The following is a 25,826-nucleotide window of genomic DNA, read 5'->3' on the forward strand; positions in this document are numbered from 1 at the left end:
TTGTCTTTTGCTTTATAAAACACTCAGTTTAAAAATCATTGCAATAGAGATTTATATAACCTCTTCCAAAAACAGTTTAAAAATTCTAGCTGTAGAAATAAAATAGGTAAGATCCTGGAGGTGAGTCTGCAGAACTGCACAAGGATTCCCTGCCATTTCACTTGCAGATGGTGGTTGGAATGTCACAGAACATCTTCTTTGAAGAGCTTTCATTTAAAATTACACCATTTTTCAATTATGTCTGCTAAAAAGATATGAAAATAGAAACATATATCTAAGAAATGAAGCTACTTCATATGACCTCTTAAAGTAGACAGCCTAAGCTTCCAAAATCTCCAAGTTGAGCACATTTTAGTAGTTCTTTTCACACTGTGAGTTTATAAGACAATTGCTTTTTGGTTCCAGACTGTAAGTGTTAAACTTAGTATTAAAATTCTCAGTGCACAATGGAATTTAAACAAAATATTATGATTTTCAAGGCCAGTGAAAGCCACTGGTGCCTCAACTTCAATGGGCTGGCTTCCTGGTGGAGACACAGCCGCACTAGGCTCCTTTTTCTGCACTCCTGGGAAAACTTGGTCTCTACTCACAATTAAACCTCAGGTGCCCTGCGCGCCTCCTACCCGGCACAGACCCTGCAAATGCTGATCTGCCCTTGTCACCGCCTCCTCTGAGTGACCCTCGCAGCCGCTGCCCTGCTGCGCCGGAGCGGAGCGCCTTCCTCCTCTCCTCTCAGCCCGCACCGTGCCCGCGCTCCCAGGTTCCGGGTTATCTTAAATGTTTTCTTGGAGCTTTAAAGACGGAAATGACAGAAATGACTGGCATGTCTCTGAAGATGATGACAGTGCGGCCCCAGCTGAAGAGAAAAAACAGAAGGGCTCTGAATGCTGTCTGACCAAAAGACAAGGTGGGCTGCAGAAACGATGGCTAACCCAAACCCGGGCCACCAGAACCTGTAAGTGCCAAGATAGGCAAAATGACTACTGATGATCAGTTGGAGGAAGAGGAAGAAGAGGAGGAAGATGGCCTTTCAGAGGAGGGGGAGGAGGAAGAGGAAGCAGTTTTGCAGACATAATGAGACATGGACTTACTGAACTTGATTGTAGGCATCACCAAGTTTGTAAGTTCTCATCAAGGATTCTCCGGAATTTTAAAAGAAAGATACTCTGACTTTGTTGTTCATGAAATCAGAAAAGATGGACAGATCAGCCATTTGGATGACTTGTCTATTCCAGTGGAGGAGGAGGATCCTTCAGAAGATGTATTTACAGTTTTGACAGCTGAAGAAAAGCAGCAACTGGAAGAGTTCCAGCTTTTTAAAAATAAGGAAACCAGTGTTGCCATTGAGATTGCAGATGATCAGCTGGTCATGAAATCAAGTTAGTATGTCTTACAATCAACTTTTTTTTGATCAACCAGAGATTGAACTCAAGGGCTCTATACTACTAAGCTACATCCCCAGCCCTATTTTGTATTTATTTAGAGACAGGGTCTCACTGAGTTGCTTTAGTGCTTCACTGTTGCTGAGGCTGGCTTTGAACTTGTGATCCTCCTGAGCTGTTAGGATTATAGGCGTGCTCCACCAAGCCCTGCTTTACAATCAACATTTTTTAATTAATTTTTTTATTATATATGATAGTGAAATGCATTACAATTCTTATTACACATATAGAGCACAATATTTCATATCTCTGCTTGTATACAAAGTATATTCACACCAATTCATGTCTTCATACATGTAACTTTGGATAATAATGTCCATTATATTCCATCATTATTTCTAACACCACGCCCCTCCCTTCTCTCCCACCCCTCTGCCTATCCAGTTTGTCTGTTCCTCCCATGCTCCCCCTCCCTACCCCACTATGAATCAGCTTCCTTTATCAGAGAAAACATTCGTCATTTGTTTTTTTAAGATTGGCTAACTTAGCACTATCTTCTTCAACTCCATCCATTTACCTGCAAATGCCATGATTTTATTCTCTTTTATTGCAGAGTAATGTTCCATTGTGAATATATGCCACATTTTTTAATCCATTCATTTATTGAAGGCATCTAGGTTGGGTCCAGTTTAGCTATCGTGAATTGTGCTGCTATAAACATTGATGTGGCTGTGTCCCTGTAGTATGTTGCTTTTAAGTCCTTTGGTTATAGACCCAGGAGAGGGATAGCTGGGTCAAATGGTGGTTCCATTCCCAATTTTCCAAGAAATCTCCATACTGCTTCCATACTGGCTGCACCAATTTGCAGTCCCACCAGCAATGAATGAGTGTACCTTTTTCCCCACATCCTTGCCAACACTTATTGTTGTTTGTCTTCATAATAGCTGACATTCTGAATGGAGTGAGATGAAATCTTAAGAGTGGTTTTGATTTGTATTTCTCTAATTGCTAGCAACGATGAACATTTTCATATATTTGTTGATTGACTGTATATCATCTTCTGAGAAGTGTTTGTTCAGGTCCTTGGCCCATTTATTGATTGGGTTATTTGTTTGTTTGTTTTTTTTTTTTTTTTTGGTGCTTAGCTTTTTGAGTTCTTTATATACCCTAGAGATGAGTGGACTATCTGATGTGTGAGGGGTAAAGATTTACTCCCAAGATGTAGGCTCTCTATTCACCTCACAGATTGTTTCTTTTGCTGAGAAAAAAAACTTTTTAGTTTGAGTGCAATCAGCATTTTTTAATGGAAATAAATAGAAAATATCTTTGTATTCAGTATAATGTTAGCATTTTTTCGTGAAGTCTTTTTTTTTTAATATGGCCTGTATACCCATTTGTGCTATTAAGTAGAAGTAAAATGTGTTTCTTAGTGTGAGATGCCCTCAAAAACTGAAATGTTGTGTAATCAATAAATTTACATTTTGTTTATATATATAAAAAATTAAAAAAAAAACACAGGTGCACAAAAAAAATGACACTTCATTAGCACCATGGTGTTAGTGGTCACATATGTGCCAACCACTGTGTTCATGTACTGAACCTGGCTGGACAGTCTGGTCACTGTCACAGGATAGAAGTTGGAGTTTCTGATTTTCAGGGTGGCCGTGATAGCGAGAATTACAAGTGAGTCCTGCTTATTAAATGTGACTTTCACCACTTTGATGCCATCATCACCCACGAGGACTGAATGTGGAAACAGGAAGAAAACCACCAAACCAGATGCCAGGAGACAGAGTAGGACCGACAGAAGGACATACTGCTTAGTTCTCTGAGGGCGCAATCTCTGATCACTATGTGGGATCAAAGCCACCAATTCATTGACTTGCTCTGTTGGGATATAGCCTGTTCCTTGGCACGTGAGACAGGTGATGCTATCTCTCCCTGTGAACTCCACATATGGGAACTGAGCAACCCCACCCCCCCACCCCCCGCTGAGACCTCTCCTCAGGTGTGGCTGTATACTGGACCGGTAGTCAATGACGGGTAAGATCCAATTACAATGGTACCAACCTAAGACAGGAGGCTGACGCCCTGAGATCAGCTCATCCGAAGACGGGTAAGGACCATATGTATTGGACAACCTAAGGCAGGCACGGTCCCTAAGCCACATGCTTGTTGTTTAAACAGAGAGGGGGAGATGTTGAGAGCCACAGCCAAAGGGGCCCCAGCAAACTTCCAGCTGCCAGCAAGCTTCAGACTGCCCCAGCAACATCTAGCTGATTGGCTCCTCTGCGGTGATGTTCATTGGGCTGTTTCCCTGCCCTTCAGACTGCCAGCTGATGATTGGCTCACAGCGGCCCCAGCAACATCTAGCTGATTGGCTCCTCCACGGAGCTGCTCATTGGGTGACTTCTTTGGCTCTGCCCACGCAACCCAGCCAATCGGCCTCAAGAGGAGGAGGATTGTGGGAGGTTGAGAGGCGGGTGTGGGGGAGAGAGGCTTGTGGAAGCCGGTGGTGGCAGTTGGGCTCTGAGGGTTTTTCCCTGGAGCTGTTTTGTTTGGCGTTTGTAGTTCTAAAAATAAAGTTAGTTTCTTTTTGACAAGTGGCTCCTGATTTGTGCCAAGCCAGACTTCGGCATTTGGTGGCTCGCACGGGGAGCAACTGAGGGTAAGTAAACTGCTCGCCCCTGAGGGCAGGGCGAGAGGATGGGGAGCCATTCTAAGTCTCCTCTTTTGTTTTGCTTCGTTTTTGTTTTAACTTTCCTGTCCCTGGAGATGAGTAAGAGGGAAGAAAAACCACTCACATCTGAGGAAAAACTATTTGCGTCTGAGGAACAGATAGGGAGAAAGGACGGATGCACACGTCAGGAGGATAGAAAGGCTGATATAATGATTTTGTGTGGTTCCATTTTTATTGGATTCTGTCTCGGTTTTATTTGCTGTTATCTTGCTGGGTTGTATTATAGTAGAAATACGGGATCAGCAATTAGTAAAAAACAAACCGAAAGACTGTTAAGTAAATTGTTAAAGGAAGGAAGCTTCCCAGTAAAATCAAGAGCAGTCAGGGCATACGTTGATATAATACAAGAATATAGCCCATGGCTTTTTAAGGAGGAGTTGTTAGATATATCACAATGGAACCATCATGGTGAAGATTTAAAAAGAATAGAAAAGAACAGCCCAGGGACTCTGCCAGTTGGCACATTGACATTGTGGACGTACATATCTGATTTGCTTAGTCCAAAGCCTTCAGTTCAGACAGAGGTAGAGGAAGAAGAAGACATATTGATTCAAGTAGAAGAGGAAGTCTCTCAAGTTAGTCAGACAGAGGAAAAGATTCAAGTAAAAGCTCGAGCTAGTCAGAAAGAGGAAAAGATTCAAGTAAAAGAGAAGGTCTTTCGAGATAGTGAGACAGAGGAAGAAAGTTTAGAGCAGAAAAATCTATCAGGGGAAAAGTTAAAACAGGAGACTGCTAATAAGACCCTTTTATTAGAGAGCGTAAGTGTCCAACCAACAGCACCGCCTCTACAGGAGACTGCTACTAATAGCATTCTATCACCAGAGGGCGTAAGTGTTCAACCAACAGCGCCACCTCTACTAGAGACTGCTACTAACAGCACTCTATCACCAGAGGGCATAAGTGTCCAGTCAACAGCACCACCTCCATATGCTAAGAGACTCCCAACCCCCGCAGTTGATAGTTGGGATCCTGAGACAGGATCTCAAGTATGCCCTGTATTTGAGGTAGGAGGGCAGCGAACTTACCAGGGTTTAAATTTCAAATCAGTGAAGGAGCTAAAAGAGGCTGTAACAACCTATGGTCCTCAAGCACCCTTCACTGTAAGCTTGGTCAAATCCATTACCAACTTAAGCATGACACCAGCAGATTGGGCTAGTTTGTGTAAAGCTGTGCTAAATGGAGGACAATACCTGTTATGGAAGGTTGCCAATGAGGAATTTTGCAAGGAGACGGCTAGTCGAAATGCAGCAGCTGGTTATCCTCAGAGAAATCTAGATATGTTGTTAGGAAAGGGACCTTATGAGGATCGGCAGCAACAACTTGCATATGATCCTGGTGTATATTTACAAATTGCTGTAGATGCAGTTAGGGCATGGAAGACTTTACAAGAACCTGGAGGTTTACAAGGTCAATTATCTAAGATAATACAAGGAGCTAATGAACCTTACGCTGAATTTGTAGATAGGCTTATTCAAACAGCTACCAGAGTTTTTGGGAATACAGAACAAGCAATGCCATTAATAAAACAACTGGCTTATGACCAAGCGAATCGTTGGTGTAGAGATATCATTAGACCATGGAAACAGGAAGATTTAAACACATATATTAAATTATGTAGAGACATTAATGAACAAGGGCAAATTGTGGCAGCTGCAGTAAAACAAGCTTTAGATGCCAGAGAGATTAATGAACAAGGGCAAATTGTGGCAGCTGCAGTAAAACAGGCTTTAGATGCCAGAGACATTAATGAACAAGGGCAAATTGTGGCAGCTGCAGTAAAACAGGTTTTAGATGCCAGAGACATTAATGAACAAGGGCAAATTGTGGCAGCTGCAGTAAAACAGGCTTTAGATGCCAGGCCAAGAACATGCTACAATTGTCAACAAACAGGACATTTTAAAAGGAATTGCCCCATAGGAGGAGGGTTTAACAAAACTAGGTATCAAACAAGTAGAATACCGGGTATTTGCCCACGATGCCGTAGAGGGAGACATTGGGCTAATGAATGCCGTTCTCAAACCACCATAGAGGGTACTCCATTATATTGGGCTAATGAATACCGTCCTCAAACCACCATAGAGGGTACTCCATTATCAAAAAACGAACAAGGACAAGGTGTTTATCCACAATATCGTGGACAAAGGCATCGGGCTCCGTTGCCAAAAAATGGACAGGGGGCCCCAATGCTCCGGGGCCCCAAACCACAAATATACGGAGCACTGGAGGAACCCAGCAACCCCAGCAACCCCATCAGGGTAGTGCCCAGCACATCAGATCCCTCATCAGACAAACCAGAGGGAGCGCAGGGTTGGACATCTGCGCCTCCACCAAATCAGTACTAACTCCAGAGATGGGAGTTCAAATCATTCCCACAGGGGTAAAAGGACCTCTTCCCAAAGGAACAGTAGGCTTATTATTGGGACGCAGCTCTTCTACTCTAAAAGGACTTTTGATAAGTCCTGGGGTAATTGATTCCAATTATGAAGGTGAAATAAAAATTATAGCCAGTTCTCCAAAGGGTATATCAGTAATTTCACCAGGAGATAGAATAGCACAGTTACTAATAATACCAAGCCTACATGATAAATTTTCCAGTCATGTTGTAGAAAGAGGTTCCAAGGGATTAGGCTCCACAGGTGTAGATTGGGCTATGCTTTCTTTAAATTTAGATTCTCGCCCCATGCTAAAACTAAATATTCAAGGACATGAATTTAATGGGCTATTGGATACAGGTGCAGATCTTAGCATCATCTCTCGTCAAGAATGGCCAAAACATTGGCCATTACAACAAGCCACTCAATCGCTTCGAGGCCTAGGAGTGGCGACTAATCCCGATAGAAGTGCAATGCTATTAGATTGGAAGGATCCTGAAGGATGTGAAGGAACTATACAGCCATATGTATTGGATCATCTTCCCGTAAATTTATGGGGACGAGATGTCTTAGATCAATTAGGTTTGACATTAACAAATAATATCAATCAAAATGCACCCACTATTATGGCTAGACAAGGTTTTAGGAAAGGAAAAAGATTAGAAAGACAAGAACAATGTATAGCAGCACCAATACAAATAGATCAAGGAACAGACAGACATGGGTTGGATTTTCACAAAGGGCCACTGAGACAATAAAAATTACATGGAAATCAGAAAGGCCAGTATGGGTTCCTCAGTGGCCCTTGACTAAAGAAAAGACACAAGTAGCCGATGATCTGGTCAAACAACAATTAGCGGAAGGACATATACAACCTTCTGTATCTCCCCATAATACTCCCATTTTTGTCATCAAAAAGAAATCTGGTAAATGGAGATTACTGCAAGATTTAAGAGCCATTAACAATGAAATGGTCATTATGGGACCTGCTCAATCGGGGATTCCTCAATTGTCTGCTTTGCCAAAAACCTGGTATGTTTTAGTTATAGATATTAAAGATTGTTTTTTTTTCAATTCCAATTCATCCTGAGGATAGTCCACGTTTTGCATTTACTATCCCTGCACTAAATCATGAAGGTCCTGATCAGAGATATGAATGGAAAGTACTCCCTCAAGGGATGGCTAACAGTCCAACTATGTGTCAAATTTATGTTAACAAAGTAATCCAGCCACTTAGAAATCAAAATCCTGAACTACAAATATTTCATTATATGGATGATGTATTATTAGCACACAAAGCTAAAAACACATTGCTAGAATGTTATGCCACACTTACAAACTTATTAAAAAATTATAATCTAGAGATAGCAATAGATAAAGTACAATTAAATTTTCCAATTAATTATTTAGGAGTTCTATTATCCTCAACCATGGTCCGTCCACCAAAAATTCAAATACGAGTAGATCAACTCAAATCACTTAATGACTTTCAAAAGTTATTAGGAGACATAAATTGGATAAGGCCTTATCTAGGTATTCCAACAGGAGAATTGGGACCTTTATTTGATATCCTAAAAGGTCCATCAGATCCAAATTCACCCCGAATGTTAACGCCTGAAGCAAGAAAGGCATTAAAAATCATTGAAACATATATGGAAAATATGCATTTGGATAGAATTGATATAAGTTTGCCTTTATTATTTATTGTACTACCAACAAAAAATATTCCTACAGGAGTATTTTGGCAAGAAGGTCCATTATTATGGATACATTTATCTTATTCTCCTAACACTATTCTTACTAGGTATCCTGAGGCTGTAGGACAATTAATACTCAAAGGAATAAAAACAGCAAAGGCAGTGTTTGGAATTTCTCCCCATAAAATTATTACTCCATATACTATGAATCAAATTGATGAATTAGCTAATGAGTTAAATACTTGGGCAATAATAATGTGCAAATCTAATGTTTCATTTGATAACCACTTACCATCTAATCCTTTATTGTCTTTTTGGTCATTGCATCCTGTAATTTTTCCAAAAATGACAAGAAAAACACCTATCATGAATGCTCCAAATATATTCACTGATGGGTCAAATAATGGTACAGCAGCAATAGTTACACCTGATCAAACTTTTACATTTTTAGTACCCAAACAATCAGCTCAAAAGGTAGAGCTTAATGCAGTATTACAAACTTTTGTGATGTTTAAAGATTCTGTATTTAATTTATTTTCTGATAGCCAGTATATAGTTAATGCTATAGTATCCCTTGAAGATGCTGGTAGAATTTCCCCTTCTTCTACTGTTTTCTCTTTGTTTTCCACTATACAAAGTTTAATCTGGGACAGAAAAGATCCATTCTTTATAGGACATATCAGGGCACATACAGGATTGCCTGGAGCCCTTAGTTTGGGCAATGATTTAGCAGATAAAACTACACGTGACATACATATTTTCTCTACACTAGAAGAAGCTATAAATTTTCATGAAAGATTCCATGTCAATGCTAATACTTTACAAAAGCGTTTTAAAATAACTAAGGAACAAGCTAGACAAATAATAAAACAATGTCAAAATTGTGTGACCTTTTTACCACAAGTTAATCTTGGAGTCAATCCTAGAGGATTGATGCCTAACCATATTTGGCAGATGGACGTCACACACTTGCCAGAATTTGGAAAATTAAAATATTTGCATGTTACAGTTGATACTTCTTCTGGATTTTTGATGGGCTCCCTTCATGCCGGCGAAAAAACTAAAGATGTTATAGCTCATTGCTTACAAAATTTTGCCACTGTGGGCATTCCAAAACAGTTAAAAACAGATAATGCCCCTGGTTATACGTCTACTTCTTTTAAACAATTTTGCTCATCATTTGGCATTACTCATATAACAGGAATCCCATACAATCCACAGGGTCAAGGCATAGTTGAAAGAGCTCATCAAACTATTAAAATGTACTTATTAAAGCAAAAAGATGGAATTGGGAAGGGGTATATATTCCCCAAAGATAAACTTAAAATAACCCTTTTTACTCTAAACTTTTTAAATTTGGATTCATCAGGACTTAGTGCTGCAGAAAGGCATATGTGTCCAAAAAATGTACATAAGCCCAAGGTACTTTGGAAAGATATTCTAACAGGACAATGGAAAGGTCCTGACCCAGTAATTGTCTGGAATCGGGGGTCTGTTTGTGTGTTTCCACAGGAAGAACAGCAGCCGATTTGGATTCCAGAGAGATTAACCAAGGTTCTGACCCAGAACAGCAGCCGATTTGGATTTCAGAGAGATTAACTAAAATCCTGACCCAGTGATTGTCTGGAGTCGGGGGTCTGTTTTTGTGTTTCCACAGGGAGAACAGCAGCTGATTTGGATTCCAGAGAGATTAACTAAAGCGATTTCTACAGACCAAAAAGAAGATGATTTAGCTCAAATCCATAATAGCTGATATCCAAAACTCCAATTTGGCTATCCTTACATCTGCGACAGAACCAGGATGCTTTTTTCAATATCTATTTTATTATTGCCCTTTCCCATATCATGAAGTTCTATTTTATTTTTTTGAGCTCATACAGACCTAGGTTAATGTTTTGCTGATCAGTTCTATTTTTTTTTGACTATAGAGTTTTTAAACATTGCAATAGAGATTTTACCTGTAAAAAGTTATAAGGCCTTTACTATTATGTTATGTGTTGTATGTATTATATTATGTGTGCACACTTGTGTTTTGTGTTATATGTTTGAATGTACGTATGTCCAATGTACGTATTTCCATATATCATATATGATGAGCGCTCATGAAAAGATGGATCCAAATATTTTTTTTTATTCACGTGATTTAAATGGTTTAATTTAAATTGGGTAAATAACTGTTAAGAATTGTTTTAATATGTAAACAAAAAAGGAGGTTAACAGATCTGTTTGTTTACTCTCACCTTTCGTTTTCATTATATTTAATAATTCTCTTCACTATAATGTAAATTGTTAAGAAAATTGTTTTCTTTTAGTGCCTTCTGAAATGTTACCTAATTTTTTCTTTAGCCATTATTGCCAGAATTTCTATCTTCAGATGAAGATAATATAAATTGTTAAGAAAATTGTTTTCTTTTAGTGTCTTCTGGAATGTTACCTAATTTTTTCTTTAGCCATTATTGCCAGAATTTCTATCTTCATCCCAGTGCCGATGAAGATAATATAAATTGTTAAGAAAATTGTTTTCTTTTAGTGTCTTCTGGAATGTTACCTAATTTTTTCTTTAGTCATTATTGCCAGAATTCCTATCTTCATCCCTGTGCCGGTGAAGACAAAGATAAAACTAATCTACAGTTTCTGCAATAGCCATCACTGAACTGCTTACAGGACTTGCACTGAACTGCTTACAGAACTATGTGTCACTTATATGCATTGTGAACTATCTGTTGGTGCAGCGACTTGTGGTAGTGTTGGGGTATTTTTGCTGATGATATCATCGGTGGTACAATTTTCCCAAAAGGAGCCGTCAATTGACTTGGTATATCTTCCTCCCTTCTGCTTGTCATGATCATTCAGCTAAAATTTGAGGGTCAACAGAGGTGAGGCAAAGAACCTCACCCCCCCCCCCCCCCGCTGAGACCTCTCCACAGGTGTGGCTGTATACTGGACCGGTAGTCAATGACGGGTAAGATCCAATTACAATGGTACCAACCTAAGACAGGAGGCTGACGCCCTGAGGTCAGCTCATCCGAAGACGGGTAAGGACCATATGTATTGGACAACCTAAGGCAGGCACGGTCCCTAAGCCACATGCTTGTTGTTTAAACAGAGAGGGGGAGATGTTGAGAGCCACAGCCAAAGGGGCCCCAGCAAACTTCCAGCTGCCAGCAAGCTTCAGACTGCCCCAGCAACATCTAGCTGATTGGCTCCTCTGCGGTGATGTTCATTGGGCTGTTTCCCTGCCCTTCAGACTGCCAGCTGATGATTGGCTCACAGCTGCCCCAGCAACATCTAGCTGATTGGCTCCTCCACGGAGCTGCTCATTGGGTGACTTCTTTGGCTCTGCCCACGCAACCCAGCCAATCAGCCTCAAGAGGAGGAGGATTGTGGGAGGTTGAAAGGCTGGTGTGGGGGAGAGAGACTTGTGGAAGCCGGTGGTGGCAGTTGGGCTCTGAGGGTTTTTCCCTGGAGCTGTTTTGTTTGGCGTTTGTAGTTCTAAAAATAAAGTTAGTTTCTTTTTGACAAGTGGCTCCTGATTTGTGCCAAGCCAGACTTCGGCATTAGAAAACCACCAAACCAGATGCCAGGAGACAGAGTAGGACCGACAGAAGGACATACTGCTTAGTTCTCTGAGGGCGCAATCTCTGATCACTATGTGGGATCAAAGCCACCAATTCATTGACTTGCTCTGTTGGGATATAGCCTGTTCCTTGGCACGTGAGACAGGTGATGCTATCTCTCCCTGTGAACTCCACATATGGGAACTGAGCAATGGCTTCTTCCTGTTCTAGATCAGTCAGCAAAGCCTCCCTGTCACCATGGTCTGCACTCCATAAAATACAGTCAAATTTAACTCAAAATAAATGATAAAAATCTACTTATTCAAATGAAATATACTTTTTAACTCACAATTTTAAAAATAATCCTTATGTTAAGGAACACTTAAGATATGCACATAGATTGACTCTCTCTGATTAACCAAATGATGTATGATCTTTACAAATCACGTATTTATGACACATCAAGGAATTACATAACACAGGATCTGGACTGTTTTACATACTGCATCTTTTATATCTAAGACGACTCTTTAAAGGATGCTAATGATCATTTGAAGTGGGAAACTCAAATGTCTAACTGCAAATAAACTGATATGAACAAACAACCCAATTTCAATAGTTTAATACTCTTAGACATCTATTATCTGTCAGTTTCTGTGGGTTGCATGTTGAGCACAGCATACTAGTCACTTTCTTAAGGCTGGCAGGAATGAGGCCTGACCTCAGAGACACCTGGTTCCTCCTTCTCCCATTTTCATCTTATTGGCCTGAGCAATTCAGCACAAGTGCTTTTTTTGTCTCAAAATTAATTCAACTTTTATCTGCAAAACTCCTTCACATTTACCCAAAAGCACTGCTCAGTGTGTTTTACCCATCAACTCTGCCAATTCCTGAGGAGAATCAGGGCACAGCCCCCATCTGCAGGGAACAAAAGGCCCTATCACCAAGCCTGCAGGAGGAAGTCCCCTGGGGACCCCAGAGCCCAGGGACTGTTGCAGCAGCCTCCCAGGCACTTTTGTTGACTCTGAAGATTGAGCAGATAGGGTTCCTTAGTGTTTGCAATATAAGCCCTCCATGACTTTGTGTTGTGATTAGGGAAGCCAGAAATTAACCTTGATGACTATCAAGAAAACAAGTAACAATTAATGCTGGATAGGATGCAGGAAAAGAATTATACACTCATACTTTGATGTTGGGACTGCAAATTGGTTCAATCACTCTGGAAAGCAGTGTGGAGATTCCTTAGAAAACTTGGAATGGAAAAACCATTTGACCCAATTATCCCACTCTTTGGTTTATACCCCAAAGACTTAAAATCAGCATACAATAGTGACACAGCAGGATCAATATTTATAGCAGCTTAATTTACAATAGCCAAGCTTTGGAATCAACCTAGGTACTCTTCAACAGATGAATGGGTAGAGAAAATGTGGTACATACACACAATGGAATGTTACTCAGCTATAAAGAATAATAAAATTATGGTATTGGCTGCTGAATGGATGAAACTGGAGAATATCATGCTCAGTGAATTAAGCCAGTCCCCCCAAAAACAAAAGTTGAATATTCTCTCTGATGTGTGGATGCTAACCCATAACAAGGGAGGCAGGGAAAGGAAGTATAGAAACTCATGGGTCAAAGGGGATTAAATGGTGGAGTGGGAATAGAACACAGTAGAATAAATCAGACATATGCTCATATATGAATACAAGAAAGTGTAAATTCACATCATTTTCAACCACGAGAATGAAATAAAAACTGCAATGGGTTACACTCCATTTATGTATAATATGTCAAAACACTCTACTGTCATGTGCATCTAAAAACAATACATAAAAATATAAGAAGTGAGCCTTGATGGTTTATCATTAAGTGTGACCTGACGTTTTCCTCTTGCAAATTTTAATATTCCTTTCTTGTTTTATATGGTAGGACTACTACAGTTTTATTTAGTGCAACCAGAAAACTTACAAATATTAGATCATCATGTATGTTGAAATAAATTTATTTGTTGATATCTTCATTTGCTACCAAAATGTTATTTTATTATAGAGCCTGACGAACTGATTATTAACAGTGAAGAAAAATTTAAATGTACTTTTTATTTCAAGATGTAAAATGCATAGCTAGGCTGAAGCATGCACACTTTTCCTTTTTTATATAACTCCCACAGGTTTGAAATAATGAATCATTTAAATGCTGTTGATTAAGTTTCTATTTAACTTTAGGTGCAAGTATATACCTAGTAGTGAAGAACTTGCCACATTCTCTTACCTTTCTGTTAGAATTTAGAACTTCTCAAAATTCATGCACAATATATATAAAGTCAGAAGGTATTTGAAGAGATAGTACATACTAGATTTTAAACACACCTATATACATAGTATGTATAACATTATGTCATAATATGTAAGAGATGCAAAAAACTTAAAATTAAGAAAAATAGAATCTAATAATATGTAAACAGAGGTTTAACCCATAAAAGCATGTTGCTTTCACATCCTCATGCTGATGCAATATTCATTCACCCCAGGATGCATTTCCATTACCTCTGAATAGACAAAGGAGAAATGAAGGCACACACTTGCAGAACTTTTCTCAAGAAAGATGTCACCTGCTGAAGGAAGCACACAACTAATTCCAATGGCTCAAAAAGCTAAGCAGGAGAAATACAAGTTCAAAGCCAGCCTCTGCAACTTAGTGAGGATCTAAGCAATTCAGTGAGACTATGTTTTAAGTTTTTATAATAATTTAAAAAGGGCTGAGATGTGGTTCAGTTCATAAGCAACTCTGGGTTCAATCCCTGGTACCAAAAAAAGGAAAAACAAATGTACTCAAATCTGAACAAGACTGAATGAAACTGAAACAACTGAAGGCCTTGCCACATTTCTACATACAAGGCTTTTCTCCACTATGAGTTCTTCCATGTGATTTCAAAAGACCTGGAAAGTTGATACTGTGACCACCTTGCTTAAAGGACAGAAGGTGATCTCATTCCTTTCGTGTCTGAAGGAAACTGTGTAAGTTGAATATTGTCCCACATTGTTTATGCACAGGGTTTTGATACTGTGTGAGTCCTTTCATACAACTGAACAAACTAGAATATCTAAAGCCTTTACATTTCTTACTTGAATGAGATTTATTATTCTATTATTATTATTTTGCATAAATCGTTCCAGATGAATATTTCCAGTTCTTAGAAGGAACTAAAAAACCTAAAAGACTTCTCACGTTTCTCACAGTTACAGGAAAATAAAACATCACACTTCCAGGAGATTTGTTTTACAGGGTAAATGAAATTTCTTTGAAGGCAACAGAGAAAAAGGAAGAATTTCCATATTTTTTACATTTAGAGTTATTCAGTCTGAGGTGATGGTGTACACCTGTAATCCCAGCAATCAGGACAATGAGTCTGAAGGATCATAAGTTTGAGGTCAGCATCCAGAACTTAGCATGACCCTAAGCATCTCCACTAGTGCCTCACTCAAAATAAAAAATAAAAATGACTGAGGATGGGCTCAGTGGTCAAACACACAAGTACAAGACAAAACAAAACAAATCTGCAATTTGAGCCCTCTCATGTCTTAGAAGGAGACAAGGAGTATTGATTTACCACTTTTTTCACTGCAAGGATTTTTCCCCAGTACACTTACTACACGTTTATGAGTAAAATGGTAATAATGAAGACTTTGTCCATTGTTTTCATTAGTAGGATTTCTCTCCAGTATGAGTTTGTTCATGTCTGTGAAGCTGAAAAAATGTAGCAAAGGCTTTTCACATTGTTGACATTCATAGGGCTTCTCTCCAGTATGTGTTCTTCCATGAATCTGAAGGTGACTAGATCTAGCAAATGCTTTTCCACATTGTTGATGTTAAGAGGTTTCTCTCCAATGAGTTTGTTCATGTGAGTGAAGATGACAAGACTGAGTGAAGGCTTTGCCGCACTGCTTACATTTATAGGGCTTCTCTCTAGTATGAGTTCTTCCATGTTTGTTAAGGCAACCGGACCTAGCAAAGGCTTTCCCACATTGTTGACATTCATAGGGCTTCTCTCCAGTATGTGTTCGTTCATGTGAGTGAAGGTTAGAGGACTGAGTAAAGGCTTTGCCACACTGCTTACATTCATAGGGCTTCTCTCCAGTATGAGTTCGTTCATGTATTCGAAGATAAGAGGAAGTAGTGAAGGCTTTTCCACATTGTTGACATTCATAGGGCTTCTCTCTAGTATGAGTTCTCCTATGTATGTGAAGGCAACTGGATGTAGCAAAGGCTTTTTCACATTGTTTACACTTATAGGGCTTCTCTCTAGTATGAGTTCTTTTATGTTTGTGAAGGCAACTGGATGTAGCAAAGTTTTTTCCACATTGTTTACATTCATAGGGTTTTTCTCCAGTATGTGTTCTTCCATGTATGTGAAGCTGACAGGATGTAGAAAAGGCTTTTCCACATTGTTTACATTCATAGGGCTTCTCTCCAGTATGCAATCTTCCGTGTGCATGAAGTTGATGGGATACAGCAAAGGCTTTTCCACACTGTTTACATTCATAGGGCTTCTCTCCAGTATGTGTTCGTCCATGAATCTGAAGGTGACAGGATCTAGCAAAAGCTTTTCCACACTGTTTACATTCATAAGTCTTCTCTCCAATATGAGTTTGTTTATGTGAGTGCAGGTGAAAAGACTGAGTGAAGGCTTTGCCACACTGCCTACATTTATAGAGCTTCTCTCTAGTATGAATTCTTCTATGTTTGTTAAGGCAACTGGATGTAGCAAAGGCTTTTCCACATTGTTGACATTCATAGGGCTTCTCTCCAGTGTGAGTTCGTTCATGTGAGTGAAGGTTAGAGGACTGAGTGAAGGCTTTGCCACACTGTTTACATTTATAGGGCTTCTCTCCAGAATGAGTTCGTTCGTGTATTTGGAGATAAGAGGAAATAGTGAAGGCTTTTCCACATTGGAGACATTCATAGGGCTTCTCTCTACTATGAATTTTTCCATGTTTATGAAGGCATCTCAAGGTAGCAAAGGCTTTTCCACATTGTTGACATTCATAGGGCTTCTCTCCAGTATGAATTCGTTCATGTGAATGAAGGTTAGAAGACTCAGTGAAGGCTTTGCCGCACTGCTTACATTTATAGGGCTTCTCTACAGTATGAGTTTTTTCATGTATTTGGAGACAAAAGGAAGTAGTGAAGGCTTTTCCACATTGTTGACATTCATATGGTTTCTCTCTATGAGTTCTTTCATGTTTGTGAAGGGAACTGGATGTTGTGAAGACTTTTCCACATTGCTTACATTCATAAGGCTTCTCTCCAGTATGAATTCGTTCATGTGCAGAGAGATTAGAGGACTGAGTGAAGGCTTTGCCACACTGCTTACATTTATAGGGCTTCTCTCCAGTGTGGATTCGTTCGTGTATCTGGAGATGAGAGGAAGTGGTGAAAGCTTTTCCACATTGTTGACACTTATAGGTCTTCTCTCTAGTATGAGTTCTTCCATGTTTGTTAAGGCAACTGGATTTAGCAAAGGTTTTTCCACATTGTTTACAATCATTTATCTTCTCTCCAGTATGCATTCTTCCATGTATATGAAGCTGACAGAATGTTGCAAAGGCTTTTCCACATTGTTCACATTCATAGGGCTTCTCTCCAGAATGGGTTCTTTCATGTATTTGAAATTGAGGGAATGTAGCAAAAGCTTTTCCACATCGTTTACATTCATAGGGCTTTTCTCCAATATGAGTTTGTTCATGTAATTGAAGTTGAGAAGAACAAGTAAAGGTTTTGTCACATCTTTTACATTCATAGAGTTTTTGTACAGTATGAGTTTGTTCATGTGAGTGAAGGGTAGAACACTGAGTGAAGGCTTTTCCACACTGTTTACATTCATAAGGCTTCTCTCTAGTATGTGTTCTTCCATGTATCTGAAGGTGACTGGATCTAGAAAAAAATTTTCCACATTGTTTACATTCATAGGGCTTCTCTCCAGTATGCATTCTTCCATGTCTGTGAAGTTGATGGGCTGTAGCAAAGGCTTTTCCACATTGTTGACATTCATAGGGCTTCTCTCCAGTATGGGTTCGTTCATGTGAGCGAAGGTTAGAGGACTGAGTGAAGGCTTTGCCACACTGCTTACATGTATAGGGCTTCTCTCCAGTATGAGATCGTTCATGTACTTGGAGGTGAGAGGGAAAAGTGAAGGCTTTGCCACACTGCTTACATTTATACAACTTCTCCCCAGCATGAGTTTGTTTATGTATGTGAAGGGAAGAAGAATTTGAGAAGGCTTTTCCACATTGCTTACATTCATAGTGCTTCTTTTCAGTATGAGTTATTTTGTGTCTTTTACATGAACTGGGATTAGTGAAGGCTTTCCCACATTGCTCACATTTATAGGGCTTCTCTCTGGTGTGAGTTACTCCATGGCATTTAAGGGATTTGGAATATTTGAAGCCTTTCACCCAATTTATGCATTCATGGCATTGCTCCTCAGTAGGTGTTTGTTTGTCTTCTAAATAGATAGGGAGAACAAAAGGCTTTTCCAAATACCCTATACCTAAAACGTTTATCACGACTGTGTGTTATCATTTGTCTCTGAACATTGGTGAAAGAAGAAGACGTCTCACCGCATTGTGTACTTTCATAGGGTTTCTGCCCAGTATGGGTTTCTTCATGTCTTTGAATGGAATCGGGACAATTGAAGACATTCCCACACACTGTACTTTTATAAGGTCCATTTACAGTTTGTATTAACATTTGTGTTTCACCACTTCTATGAGAAACCAGAGATTTCTCATATTGTTTAAATTCACATGGCTTCTCTTCACATTCCACATGCATGTAGGGTTTCTGTCCAGAGTGAGATGTGATCTGCCTATGAAGGAATAAAGGACATATGAATTCTTTTGAATACATAATGCAGTAACATGGATTTACTCTATTAAATTTTTTCTTTGTCAAGTTAATTTAACCATGACTTCTATAAAAATGACCAGCACATTATCAATGCTTGATTTATTAATGGTTTTCTATTCATTAATAGGCCTATATTACCACCAATGCAGTTAAACAGTAGGTTTTCTGACTTGTTCAAATTAGCCTGAAAATAAACAGCCTGAAAGAAAACAATCCTTACCAACACAGTTTCCCTATAGATTTGATCCAAACAGTGATATGCACATATGCAATTTCATAGTATTTTTTTTCATGTTGACTACTTTGAAAAGACTGAATATCTATGTTACATACAAATATATATATATATATCTGGTAAAAAATATTTATAAGAATAAACACATTTCACATTGTACATATTTCTTTGGTTGGTTTGTTTTAAAAATCAGATGACATCGTAAGATTTCCTCAAGGACATTGCCCCCTCTGGTGAGTACAATTACCTTAGACTACTCCCAGAATTTTCAATCTGAACTTCAATGTTCTTGTCTTCCCATGTGTTTCCTAAAATGGCAACACAGAACAATCATTATGTATTACTTATGAGCTAGAAAAACTTTGCCACAGTCTACGTGCATTTTATGTTGCAATAATTCATCAAAGGATTCCCTTTTCACATTCTACATAAATGACCAAATAAACACTGGTTCTCTATTTGACTAAATAAAGAAACATCACTATTACCTATAGTAGTGAGGTTTCTGAGGACTTCCAGCATCACATCTCTGTAAAGATTCTTCTGGGATAGATCCAGCAAAGTCCATTCCTCCTGGGTGAAGTTCACAGCCACATCCTCAAGGGTCACTGAGATCTAAAATATCACACAAATATGTACTGGAGGCCAGAAGAGATGATAACCTGGGGAATCTATAATCAACATGCATGATGTTCACATGATTCTCTGGCCTCCAGATAAATTCCATGATTTGGTCCATCAAATCTTTAATGCACTATATTCCTCATAGCCATTCCAACACTAGAATTGGGCCACTCAAAAGTCAAACAGTAGAGTGTTTGACACCCTTCCTAGTGGTAAGTTCACAGGAAATAAGACATGCTCCCTGGTTACTCCTAACCTTTTTTTGTTGGTTACACGTGTATTACACGTTCTAACAATGTCCTGTGCAGTACAAAGCTAACATTAGCACTCCTGATATTATTTACCCTTAGAAAAGAAAGGTGACGGAGGAGGAAATTGCTGGAATCAGGAAACTCAGCATTTGAGACAAATCCTGCAAACCACAGTGGTTCACTGTACCTATACAGTTTATGTAAACAACATGGTATTTCTGATCTGTTTTCCTTCTAAAAGTCTATTGTTCCTTCCTTCCAGAAGTGCCTATAATCACCCCTCACACACACCCTCTGGGCATGCGCTCACTAATAAGCTTTCCTCCCAGATAATCTTCAACCACTTAGTCACAATGTTAATTGGGGATTATTCTCATCCTGTGTAATGATTAAACCAAGAGAACACATATAATTTGTCAGGTGCTTTACTCCAGATCAAATTTAGCCAAGTAATAAGCAAATGCAATGATCAATAACAGAATAATTTGATAATTTCTAATGGTTAATGTCAAAGCAAAATGGGGTAAATGGGAAGATGGCATGTGTCTTAGAAATAAGTCAACGTCCCCAAGATGTCACCTTCTCCTAACAACCTTACAAAGTTTTATAAGTCTCATAATAGAAACCACTTTTCCAAACTCACAGGAATAATGAACGTCCAGCAACTGCCAAACACTGCAGAACAGCAGAGGGTTCACTCACATAATGTATAGTCATGCGCCACATAGCCATGTTTTGCTCAAGGACATTGTGATCAAGGATGGGCAAATGTGTAATTGTGGTCTGTTGTGAAAGAGATTCTGCACGGCTGTAGAGATGCTGATGCAAAAAAACGTAAGGCAGGAGAACTTCCACGGTGTGACACACAACCACACTCAAGGCCTTAGACATGGGACATTCAGAGCAGCACAATATCAGCAAAAGTTAGCAAATGACCATAAGAAAGCATTCAGTGGGTTGGCCTTCAAGGATTGGAAAGATGATGAGTGACAGCAGGTGTTTGAGACAGATCACAATTGTGGTCCAGGCAAACAGAAATCCGAGGGGCAAAGGCAGTGCATCCCTCTATTTTCTAGACAAAAAGACCATTTATTATACATTCAAATGTGAAAGAATAAAATACTTTTCAAAAACCTACAGAAAATTAATGTAAATTTATTTATGGTGGGCAAATTAAAAAAAGAAAAAAGAATGCATGGAGTGAACCCAGGGCTGCTTAATGATTGAGCTACATCCTGAGCACATGTGTTATTTGTAGACAGGGTCTTACTAAGTTGCTCAGGCCAAGGACACTGAGATCTGGAAGCAACAGTTTATTAGTGGCACCATAGCCCAGAGGAACAATTCTTAAAGCACAAGCCATAAGAAAGTTTTTGGTACCTCAAGTCAAGGGAGCTGGTGCAATATTTTGGAGGGTGCATATTATATTCTTAATGGGCATAAGCCTGTCAACAGTCTAAGAACTCAGCTTACACAGTTTAGGGACTTTTACTTCACTAGGTCTATAGAGGGATTGTTCTGTTCCTGCTACTTTGTTCGCTGCTTCTGCTATCATGGTTATTTTGTTACAGGCACCTGCAGCTGCTGCAATCCTGCATGAAATGTCAGTTAGCAGAGCTGCTGTGGGTCAGCCTGCAAAACCACAGCCAGTCAGCTCTTAAACTGTGAAAGTTTCCATCCTTCCTACCACAAGGAATTCAGGGAAATCTGTCAAACTGGCTGAACACAAGCTAATTCACTATACATAGCACAAACAACAAACTTTCTAGGAAATGCATGAAGCCTTCAACAAACAGGAACAATACCACAGGAGAAAGAGAAGAAAAACATTTCCATTTACTTTTCAAAAACAACAAACATTTACAAAGTATACTGAGAAACAGAAAGGCCCAGCTTATCAAATAAACACTTGAGATAGACCATCTCGGAGAAAGATCAGACTCTAGAATCCCTACACTAAATGTCTTTCTTTTCTTTCTTCCTTTCTTTTTCTTTTTGGTACCAGGAATTGAACTCAGGAGTGCTTAACCTCTGATCCACACTCCAAGCCCTTTTAATTTTATTTATTTACTTTATTTTGAGATAAGGTCTCTACAAGTTGTTTAGAGCCTAAGTTGAAATTGTAAACCTCCTGCCTAAACCTCCTGAGCTGCTGGGATTACAGGCATGCGCCACCGAGCCAGCCCTAGGTTAAACACAGTCTTGAACTTTTTAATATGCATGCACCTGAAAGAAAGTCAAAATACACTAGGCAGAGACATACAGAACTGCCCAGGACAATAAAAACCCACAGTTACACTGGGAGACATCAGCACAACTCTGTTGAGTCTGAGACCACACAGCAGAGGAGCAGACAGGAGGACTTCCCTGGCCTTTAGCCAACAATGAAGCACACAGCCTTCTCAGGGCCACAGCAACACCCTCCAGGACAGTGCACATTCTGAGCCATAAACCACACCCCTACAAGTGTGCAACACCAGTGAAATCCCAAGCATGCTCAAAGAACATGGGAATTAAAGCTGAAATCAGACCAGAAGCAGCTGGAAAGCCTCCAGGAAATGAAAGGTGAAACATAGGCTCTAAACAGACACAGGAGGAAGAGATGACTCAAGGGAAAAGTTGACCATTTTGAGAGAAATGGAATGCAAAAGTGCACTGTAGGAAATCAGACAGTGCTTCAGGGATATATAAGGCATCTATTGCACATTTCAGAAGAGCTAAAAGCAATAATTGAACCTTCTATAATTCAGGAAACCAGAGAAAGACGACCAAGGGAAATGTAAATGAAGCACAAGAAAATAAAAGAAAGACTGTTGATGAACCCACAATCAGGAAATCAACAACCTGCAGAACGAAATTCTTCATGAACATCAGCATCACTAAAAAACTGATATGAGAGGATGAGGTTCAGTGGTAGAGCACCTGCCTAGCACCTGTGAGGATTCAATCCTCAACAGCACATGAAAATAAGTAAATAAAATAAAGGGACAAAAAAAAAAAAAAAAAAAAAAACAAAACATAAAAGACAAAAGAAAGCTGAGGACAAATAATGTACACATTACAATAAAAGTGCCATCGATACCAATTCATAGGCACTTCAAGTAAATCATGAGCATGTGCTTCACACAACTTTGATAACTGAGAGGAACTGGACCAATTCTTTATCTCCTGCAACTTACACACAAGGAGAAATACACAAATGAATAGCCAATGCCTACTGAAGAAACTGTGTCAATAACTAATTCACCTCACCCTGAAGGGCACAGGGCAGGTATAGGCACCTTGGGGCAGCCTCTGGAAAGAAAAATGCTGAGGACACTGGACCTTATGAGGCATCCAAAAAGATCCTCTCTGCCCAAGAAATTCTGATACGGTGCCTGCATTTAAGGAAGATAAAAGGAGAAGCATGAGATTTTTACAGGTGTGAACTGAAGTTCTCTATGAAGTTGCATCTACATTAAAGAACTTTCAGACTATTTGACTCTGGCTAACTAGACCACCAAGAGGATGGAAAGACTAGATTCTCTATGGAGAGCAAAAATTATCTTGGGCTATCGTAAGTCCTTTAATAGTCAATCCCTCAACTTTTGTATCAGACCAAATTCTCAGAACTAATAAACTTCTGCTGGACTTGGTGGTGCATATCTGCAATCCCAGCTGTTTGGGAGGCTGAGGCAGGAGGTTCTGAGTTCAAAACCAGCCTCAGCAATTTAGTGAAGCACTAAGCAACTCAGCGAGATCCTGTCTCAAATAAAATAGAAAAATGGGCTGGGGAGGTGGCTCAGTGGTTGAGTGCCCTGGATTCAATCTCCAGTACCAAAACAACTACCACCACCTCTACAACAACAAAAAAATAAATGAACTTCTCAGAATGTATCCCTAACCTAACCAGACATCTACCTTCCATCATTCTCCAAGGCTAGTAATATAATAAAAACAAACCTATAGAAGAAATTTCCCCTTTTTTGCTGTAGCCTACCAATATGATGCTCCTACCAATGCAATGGGTTAATGTATCCATATATACATTTCTTTTATCCTGACTATTAAAGTTCCTAGAGGCAAAGCACAGTAATCCCAGCAGTTTGAGAGACTGAGGCAGGAGGATTAATAAATTCAAAGTCAGCCTTGACAACTTAGATCACATCTCAAATGAAACATACAAAGGTCTGGGGATGGGGTTCAGTGGTTAAGTGCCAATCAGTTCAATCCCTGGTTAAAAAAAAAAAAAAATTGATGTATGTAATATATTCCAGGGTAGAACATATACATCATTAAGGGTAACCTGAATCCATGTTCCTGAATACAGTCATTAATATTTGGATCAAAATGAACTATTTTCCTCAGGTTGGGTGGCCAGTGCCTTTAATCTCAACAGCTTGAGAAGCTGAGGCAGAAGGACCACAAGTTCCTGGGCAACATAGCCACACCGTCTGAAAATAAAATTTAAAAGGGATGGGAATGAAGGACAGTAGAATAAATCAGACATTATTACCCTACGGGCATATATGACTGCATGGCCTGTGTGAATCTACATCACATAAAAGCAGAAAAAAGAGAATTTATATTCTATTTACATATGGTGTGTCAAAATGCATTCTACTGTCATTATAACTAATGAAAACAAAATTTAAAAAAGAATAATTTATACAAAAAAAGGGCAAGGTATGTAAACCAGGATTCAATATCCTTTGTACCAATAACCAATTGCTTTATTTTCTTTACAGCAGTTATTTTACATAAACAAGGGACAGCGTCAAGTGATTACTCTATTCACAAATAGAAAACAAATTATTTCAAAAGTGTTAATCTTGCCAGGGATGGTGGCATAGTCCTGTAACCCCAAGGACTCAGAGGCTGAGACAGAAGAATCACAAGTAGGAGACCAACCTCCAAAATAAGTAGGACAAGATCTCAAAATTTAAAAAGGGGGAAGGGGCGGCGGCGGGGCGGGGTTGGGTGGGGGGGAGTCACTGTTAAAGCTACCTTAGTTTTAACGGTCAATAATATATATTCTTTGCAATATTTCACTAGGGAAAATGAAAATTAACAGATGCGTCCACTTGAAACATACGAGGAAGAACAAATATTTGATAAAGCTGTGAAGTGGAGAGAAAAATGGCATTTTAGAATGAATGTAGGAGGCAATTGCAATTTTAAAGATCTACAGCAGCCTACACCAGGGGAAGTAGGATTTGTGATCCTGTTTGCTCCACATTTGGAAGACTTCATGTAGGCAACCAGCAAGGAGGGGAGGGAACGCCAAGGACCTGAGCCCAGCCTATCCCAAAGACCACTGGTACAGAGGCCCAGGGCCACCCGCCAGCAGAGACTAGGACCCACGCTCTGCAGCTGACCTCGGGACCCAGCCGTCGGCACACTCGGGGAACCAGAGAACAGGGCCCAGAGCCACCCGCCCGCCATGACTCCTCCACGCTCCGCAACTCACCCGCGGGTGCCGACCCGGTTCCGCCAGCCCTGGCCGCACAGTCACCATTTTGGCTTCCATGGTGACTCGCTGTCCTCTCCAGGGACCTCACGGCACCGGAGCTCTCGGAGAACAAAGGCTGCTCAGAGTCACAGAAGCCTCCTAAGCAGAACACGCGGCGCGAGGAAAGGCAGGAGCGGAGTTGCTGAGGAAGAAAAGCCCGCCGGATTGCCGAAGCCCGCCAGTCTGCGGAAGCCCGCTGGACTGCGGAAGCCAGCCCGACTGCATTAGCCAGCCCGACTGCGAAAGCCCGCCCTCCCCCGCACCTGATTGGACAGTTCCACCCGGCGTCCCTGATGGACCGCCTCCAGGCGCGGCTCCGCATCGTGAGTGACGGCTAACATCACCCAATCACTGGCGAGAGGGACAGATCCTTGGCCCCCCCCCCCCCCCCCCGTTTCACGCGGGAACTCTTTGCCGTTCTGGGACCCAATCCCGGAAAGAAGCCTTTGCTGGGAACCTGGCACGGAAGGTAACCTGTGAGCATGAGCTGTGGCTCCGAGCAGAGGCTTTCCTAGCACGGGTGAGGCCCTAGGTTGTAATCTCACCACGGAAACGAACAGCAATG

At 40.1% G+C, this 25,826-nt stretch overlaps 1 protein-coding gene, 1 long non-coding RNA gene and 1 pseudogene across 2 annotated transcripts; all 3 read right to left on the reverse strand.

Annotated features, from left to right (window-relative positions):
- Positions 1-2,868: 2,868 nt before the first annotated feature.
- LOC144367200 (transmembrane protein 106C pseudogene) lies at positions 2,869-12,256 on the reverse strand (annotated as a pseudogene).
- Positions 12,257-13,737: 1,481 nt separating this feature from the next.
- Positions 13,738-18,233, reverse strand: LOC144364747 (uncharacterized). The gene has a single exon (XM_078052869.1). The coding sequence runs from the start codon at positions 17,739-17,741 to the stop codon at positions 15,621-15,623; it is 2,121 nt and encodes a 706-aa protein (XP_077908995.1). The 5' UTR covers positions 17,742-18,233; the 3' UTR covers positions 13,738-15,620.
- Positions 18,234-18,464: 231 nt separating this feature from the next.
- Positions 18,465-25,513, reverse strand: LOC101963739 (uncharacterized). Its single transcript, XR_013440358.1, has 3 exons — positions 25,220-25,513; positions 19,143-19,203; positions 18,465-18,619 (listed from the first exon to the last, which is right to left on the reverse strand). It is a non-coding gene; the product is annotated as an uncharacterized LOC101963739 (long non-coding RNA).
- Between the last annotated feature and the right edge of the window lie 313 nt (positions 25,514-25,826).

Source organism: Ictidomys tridecemlineatus, chromosome 1 (assembly GCF_052094955.1).
Source record: "Ictidomys tridecemlineatus isolate mIctTri1 chromosome 1, mIctTri1.hap1, whole genome shotgun sequence".
NCBI lineage: Eukaryota > Metazoa > Chordata > Mammalia > Rodentia > Sciuridae > Ictidomys > Ictidomys tridecemlineatus.